The sequence below is a fragment of the Pteropus medius genome, unplaced genomic scaffold (assembly GCF_902729225.1).
Source record: "Pteropus medius unplaced genomic scaffold, Ma_sr-lr_union100, whole genome shotgun sequence".
Classification (NCBI taxonomy): domain Eukaryota; kingdom Metazoa; phylum Chordata; class Mammalia; order Chiroptera; family Pteropodidae; genus Pteropus; species Pteropus medius.
This window is the reverse complement of record NW_024351546.1, coordinates 2,752,451-2,759,440: the sequence shown is the minus strand read 5'-3', so window position 1 is coordinate 2,759,440 and position 6,990 is coordinate 2,752,451. Positions and strand designations below refer to the sequence as shown.

At 53.4% G+C, this 6,990-nt stretch overlaps 1 protein-coding gene across 1 annotated transcript; it reads right to left on the bottom strand.

Moving 5' to 3' along the window:
- Window positions 1–2,163: 2,163 nt before the first annotated feature.
- Window positions 2,164–6,422, bottom strand: LOC120587006 (cystatin-C-like). Its single transcript, XM_039843630.1, has 3 exons — window positions 6,019–6,422; window positions 3,298–3,411; window positions 2,164–2,511 (listed from the first exon to the last, which is right to left on the bottom strand). Exons 1-3 carry the CDS (start codon window positions 6,262–6,264, stop codon window positions 2,428–2,430), a joined length of 444 nt encoding a protein of 147 aa, XP_039699564.1. The 5' UTR covers window positions 6,265–6,422; the 3' UTR covers window positions 2,164–2,427.
- Between the last annotated feature and the right edge of the window lie 568 nt (window positions 6,423–6,990).

The following is a 6,990-nucleotide window of genomic DNA, read 5'->3' as shown; positions in this document are numbered from 1 at the left end:
CAATTTCCGGTTGAAGCAATCACAAGGCCACCCAGAGTCAAGAGGTAGCTCACAGACCCCACTTCTCCATGCAAGGAGAATGTGGGACTGTGTTTTCAACCACCTCAACATATCATTAGCTCAATGAAAAAAATATCTAAATCCTATTGAGTGTTTATTCAGAGCCAGGCACTGTGCTAAATCTATTAATATGGATATTTTATATACATTATACACTTATACTTACATTTAAAATAAATAATCACCAAAGTAAAACCATGCAGTAAAAGTTGCAGGGCTGTGCTTCCCTACAAGATACACTGGTCTCGGAGTCGATCAGGTCAGAAAGCCTTCTGGGTCACATCACCTCTCCCAGAGCCCCAGTCTCTGCATCCACAGGTCCGCCCTCCACCCCCATCTGAGGGGGAACCCCTGTGGTGTGGGCTGTGTAACAGAAGGCCTGGGTGTTCGAAGAAGATGCACGGGGCTGTGGGGGAGGCGTAGGTGGACTGAGCTGTGTGCTCAGCCCCTTCCCTGCAATCCTCTCTCCCTATCCTCTCCCTGCCCCTCATCTCCCTATCTCCAACTTCCACGAGGAAAAGATAATTGAATTGGAAGTGCGCAAAAGTCATGGCTCAGCATTTCATTGCAGTGCCTGGATGCTGGTTGCTTGTGTAAAAATCAAGATCTCTCTCCAAGGCAACCCTATAAGGAGGCTTCCACCCCAGGTCACCACTTCTATCCAGTCAGCTCGACAACACCCGTCCCGTCCCCGAACAGAAACGTGTTATCCCCAAGTCCGGTCACACCTTCTCCCCTCCCCACCCACCCTCAGAGCCCAGACGAAAATCTCCCCAGTTCACGGCCTGTGGGCAGTGCCTCACCTCTCGAATGCCAAATCCCTTTCCTTAAATAAAGTCTGCAGTGAGCGTGAAGATGAGACAAGGCTCAAACATTCGGAGCCGACTTGTCACCAGGGAGGAACGCTGGAGGGGGACAATCCCCACCCTCTTCCTGGCTTTCTTGGTTCTAGCTTTGCAAGGTAAAGCAGTGGCATGTGGGGCGCTGGGCCCCGAAGCAGGGTGTGTGGGTCCTCTTTGTTATTTCTTGTTCCATGTTCCCAGCAGAGCCACATGAGTTTTATCCACACAGCCGTGAGTGGCAAAGTGTGCATAACTCACCCCAGCAGTATCATCCTGAGAAAAGACCCCACTCCTACCCCGTACCCCAGAGGAAGCCAGCACTGTAAGGACAGTGCAGGGAGCAGGGCTGTGTTTAGCTGTCTGTTGTTTAGGACCGGATCTTTCCTATTTGGGGCACTAAATATCCTCTACTGTGTGGAATGACGGTGACACAAAGAGCTGACATATTCCCTATTAATTACAAAGCCCTTAGAACAAGAAGAAAGCCCACTGTATGTCCGTCCTGGTTACATTTTAAATTCCACATTTCTCACGTGAAGCTCTACACAGGGACTTGTATTCAATGGGGCCCCTGAAAAGAGCTGGCAGGTATAAGTCCTTAAAATCCTTGTAGACCACAGCTCCCTAGGAACATATCGGAGAAGGTGCTGCGTTCACTCTTTTTCAAGACCGAAGCTGACCTTGACTGACTTTGATTTTGACTGGCAATTCCCTAATCAGTTATAAACACACACACGCATACTTTTAGTCTTGGACTCCTTGTTGGTGCCTAGTCTCTTGTGAGGAAAAGCAGACCTAAAGCATTATTTCTTTAGTCTCCAGGGAACCCGAACAATCACATCAGTCCCAGGGCCTGATCAGCTCAGCATACCTGACTGAAAGCTATGGTCTTCCAGAACCTTGATGAAGGAGGCCCTGGGCTATAAGGGTTTCATTTGAACCTTTCCTCTTGTCCAGCCCTTGCTCATTGGCTTTTCAAAGGCAGCAGCCGAGCCTCCAGGGTCAGCAGCCCAGGACCCCTTCTCTTTCTTATCCGATTATCAGGAGCCACCACAGCCAAAGCCCTGGGTTTGCAGCCTCCCAAACTCAGTCATCTGCAATGGGGCAGCACATTCTCCTGACGTGCCCGCCGTGGCTCTGTGTGTCAGCTCCCGTCCCCTCTTCCTCCCTCCAGAGCCAGCAGGATAAGGAGGAGCTCTTCATAAAGTAACTGTCTAAACCCTTCGGGCACATCCCCAAAACAACGAAACACTCAAGGAGCAGCTATGTTACTCTTTATTGCGCAAAGTAGGAGTAAAACAGGTGCACCAGGGACAGGTACACCTGGAAAGCAATTAAAAGAAAGAAACGAGTTAGAGCCACTTAGCTGCTCAAGAAGCCTTCTCTATTTGGCTTCTGGGGCCGGCACACTGAGGGGACTCCACCAGGTTGGGGTCGCCCATCTAAGGCTTAGGAACTCTATGGGGTGGAGGGGCAGGGGTGCAAGTGAGAGGCACTCAGGGTGGCCCAGCCTGTTACATGTCCTCTATGCAGCCTGGCAGCTGGACTTCACCATGGAGATCTCGCCAATCCAGGGGACAGTGTATATTTGGAAAGAGCACAGCGCTTTCTGCAAAAGGGAAGAGAGAGGGATTGTCAGGTAGGGTTACAGTAAAAAAGGAAATTGTCCAACAGGAGATGGCAGATGTGCGGGTCAGGAATTGTGGTTGTTTGGTGGGACTCTCAGACCCAGACCCAGACTACTCCCCACCCCAGCCCCAGACTACTAACCAAGACTCAGCAATGCCCTCCCTATCATCCCTCCCATCACTCCAAGTCTAAGAGATGGCATCCTGCACCCCAACCCCCACAGGATTCTACACTATTGCTCCCCCCAGCACAGCCCTTTAAGGAGCAGCCCACGCAAGGCCACACAGCCCCAGAGGGTGCACGCCATGCCCCCAAGTTCCCTCCACCTCTAGTGGGCCAGCACTAACACAGGTTCAGAGGGAAAGACCCAGGTCTAATGAGGCAGGCTGTGGGGCTTGAGGGATGACGAGAGGCTGAGAGCTTCCAAGAACCAGCCCTGCTGATCGCTGGAGAGTTCGATGTTTAGTGAGCAGGGCAGCATGGGAGGGTTTCTCCCCCTACAGGCCTCTAATTCCCTCTAATCTGTTCCAGCTGCTTCTTCCACAAAGCAGGCAATCCCCAAGCACGTGGTGCCCCAATAACCCAGCTTAAACCCACCTAAAAATTTAAATTAGGCACCTCCGCACACGCACCCTTAACCCCCACACCTATCCAACACCCACACAACCCACTCATGCCACAGCACTCACACATGACACACTCCCACAGGAACACCCCCACACCTCTGGCCTGCATGCTTGGTCCCTGGCCCACTTTAGGCACATACCTTCCTCAGCTGTGGCTGGGCGTGGAAGGGACAGCTGGCCAAGTTTGGCTGGGACTTGGTACACGTGGTTCGACCGATCTCCACATCCAAGAAGTAGTTCGTGCCAGCCACCGCCTATGCATGTGAAGAGTATGATTGCCTTTCAACACCGGCCCATGTCACAAAAGCACAAAACCTTTCTGCTTTTGTGCCTAGGGCCATCATCCACTGCCTGGCACCCAGGCGGTACTGAGCCAACTTCTGACTAGTGTCCAAGGTGCTGTGCCCCAGGCCCAACTTGTAACTTGTTTACACAGCAGCTCCAACAAGGTGCGTCATGCAGCCTAGTAGGAAGAGAGGCAGGAAAATGGAAGATGGAAGCCAGACACCAAAACTCCATTAACTGGCCCAGGAACTGAAGGCGCAGCTCTGGGGAGCCAGCAAGGGTGTCAGCAAGTCAACTGTGCCAGCGCCAAGATCTGGGGCAAGGACTAAGGCAAAGTGACAGCTCTGCCTGAGTCTGGGCTAGATATGCCTCAGGAAGACTAACGTGATAATGACCTTGAAGCTACAGTCCAGTTGGTGGTGTGAAGCCATACTGACTCTCATTGCATGTAACCAGGTTTACTCATCCCCTGAGTGGCAGGAAATGAGATGCGTTTCCGTCTCTCGCTCGTTCTCATACACGTACACACACGGACAGGGATGTTTGAGGTCAATAAAAGATGCCTTTAAGAGTTCCTTGTGATGGGAACATATCTAAAGTGTGTCAAACATGTGTCCTTTACATTTGAAATTACAGAAGTGAAGGCTGTCCTCACAGAGGCACTCCCAAGACACACCTAATGAGAACTCGGAGAATCTTAGGATGACGGGCCGCGACCAGGCTCTAGAATCTGCCTGGTGGATCCCAATCAAGGCCCCTGATTCCTCTGGTATCAGTTTCCCAGAAGTGCCAAGCTAGTGTCATCCTGGAGAGGAGCAGGCTCGCGGGGACCTGGTGAGCAGGGAGTGCACGTCCCATCCAAAGGGACAGTGCCAGCTGACTGCTGCAGGAGATATGGGTCTGATCTTGACTCACTGTTTGAAATTTCAAGAGAAGGTAGAAACGAGGCCTAAATCCAGGCATGCAGCACCACACTTTGTTGCCGTGTGGCTATGTTCTGCTCTCCAGTGCGAAGCAGGCCAGCTGGTCTAAATCCTAGCCTTCCTTCAAGGACAAGCGCAAAGCCCAGTAGTCCTCCCTGAAGCTCTCCTCTTCCCTTTCTGAACTTGATTGCCTTCCTTATCTGGCCAGAACTTCGGGGTGGGCTGGCAGAGGCAGGGTCAGGTGTGCTCCTGTCTACCCCAGCAGGCACTCAACTACCTCTGGCTGCTGGTGGTGGACACCCGTCTCAAGGTGCAGAATGAAACTTCACAGCCTAGAGCATGTTCCATGGGTGGGACCTGCACAGGGAAGCAACGCTCCGAGGGCCTTTCCTCTAGGATCTCTAGGCAGGTCTGGATTCTTGTGCGACACCCTCTGAGTGGCATCTACCTGGCCACAGGCCAGATCCAGGACTCCTTTGTTTGCTGACACCTTCGGGGTGACTAGGGAAGCAGTGAGGGCCCTACCTCAGGGAGGATGTTTGGAGTGCCTGCTGGCCCCAGATACCACTGCACATGGAGGACATGGAGGTTGGTTTACAGGCACCTGCTGAGAGACTGGAAGAACATGTCTCTTCTGCATGACCCGAATCTCATCTTGAGGAAACCTCAGGCCAATCCAAACGGAGCACCAGTCTACACAACACTGGCCGGACTCTTCACAAATGCCAAGGTCATGAAACAGATAGGCTGCTGCAGGGGAAAGGACGGTGCAGGACAGTGGCTGGAGCATATGACCCTGGAGTGTTCTTGGCTATAAAGGATATTGCTGGGACGATGAAGGACATCTGAATAAGGTCTGTGCATTAGATAAATGTCAGTGTTGAGTCTTGATTTTCCAAATTGTACTGTCATCATATAAGAGAATGCCCTTGTTTGGGGGAAATATATACTCTCAAATGGTTCAGAGAAATAAAGGCACACATGTACCCATGCACACACGTGGGGAGGGAGGGAGGCGGGCAGATAAAGCAAACAGGACAAAATTTTAACGTTTGAGGAATCTGGATGAAGGATCTACGGAGAGTCTAAGTGCTAATTTTACAACGGTTCTGTAAGTCTGAAATTATGTCAAAATGCAAAGTTAAAAGGAAGAAACTGCTTAAAAAATCATTCAGTGGGAGGGAGGGGCTAACCAGGTGTACGTGTTTTCCTTCGCACATGGTCGTTTGGTTCCCAGCTCACACTGAGCCCCCAGTCCCATTAGGCTAAGTGGGCTAGACAGGGACCCTGACCCCAAGCCAAGTTCTCCTTGCTAGGCTGGTGCTTGAAAACAGAAATGAAGAGCAGGGCGGCAACCAGGAGTGTCCGGGACCCAGTGGCACTCCTGGGGACAAGTCCGCGAAGGGATGTGGGAGACAGGAAACTGCCTGGCTGAGAAACATGGGCGTGTCAGCGTCTAGGGCCCATCTGGAGAGCTTCCAGGGCCTTAGAGGTTGCTTCTCCCGCGAGTGCGGCAGGCAGTAGCGCGTCTGGCTACGTCACGGAATGCCACAGCCTCCCAGGCGCAGGTTCCGCCCTCTCGCGGTGCAGGCTCCCCGCATCCCGGTCGCCCTGCCTGCTCCGCAGCCCCGACACCCGGTCCCAGGGACGCACCTGCTTGCGGGCACGCACCACCCGTATGACGCGGCTGTGGAAGGCGTCCTTGCTCGCCTTGTTGTACTCGCTTAGGGCGAAGTCGAGTGCCTCCTGCACGCCCTCGTCGTTCACGTCCGCGTCCTCCAGGCCGCCCACTAGGCGAGTCTTGCCTTGGTACGCGCTGGCCGCGGGACTCACCGCCAAAGCCAGGGCCAGAACCAAAGTGGCCATCAGGAGCAGCGCGATTCGCAGGGATCTTGCCATGGTCGGCTCCGAGGGGACGCGAGGTGGAGCGACTTGAGAAGAGAGACGAGGGAAGCAAAGCAGACGCTTGGAGCACCACTCACGGGCCTCGGCATTTATTCCCCAGGCGCGCGGGTCCAGCCTCTCTCCAACCCCTCGCCCCCTCCCCGAGCTCCTCCTCTTCCGCCCCGTCCCATCCCCTTCACTTAGACCAGCCCAGGCCCTGGGGCCCTATTCCTTTCCTGTCCTGTGGTCCTGCTTCTCCCGCCAGCCCTTCCCCACAGCTCTCCGTTACCCACCCTCTCGCCCAGCTCTTCCCTCCCAGTCCCGGCCCTCCCGTTAAAATCCCTCCCTTCCCCGCTACCTGCTTTCCTCACCTGAGTCCTGCCTGTCCTCCCAATCCTGGCCCTCCTCATCAGTCTGGGTTTCCACCAGCTAACACATTCCAGCTCCTCCCCACCAGTCCCAGACTTCCTGTAGTGTGTGCCCAAGCCCGGTGCTTACCCTGGTCTCAGAGAAGGTGTCACCTCCTCCCCATCCCCACCAGCACCGCCCACTCCCCCAAAAAACCCCTTGTAACTCCTGAACTCTAAAGTCTTCTTTTAAAAGGGAAAAAATAACTGTCTTGTCCTCTGAGCAATTGATTGAATTCTAGGGATCCGCAGAGTAAGGTGAGGATTTCAAAGACTAGGGAAGACCCCATCTGCACCTTGTACTGGAGAATTTCCTTGCCAAACATAAGTGGAT

Coding starts and splice junctions, on each gene's coding strand:
- LOC120587006 (XM_039843630.1), bottom strand. CDS start 6,264: ATGGCAAGATCCCTGCGAATCGCGCTGCTCCTGATGGCCACTTTGGTT. Junction 3,412..6,018: donor TGGTGCGTGCCCGCAAGCAG/GTGCGTCCCTGG, acceptor TCACATGCATAG/GCGGTGGCTGGCACGAACTA. Junction 2,512..3,297: donor CCCAGCCACAGCTGAGGAAG/GTATGTGCCTAA, acceptor TCCCTTTTGCAG/AAAGCGCTGTGCTCTTTCCA.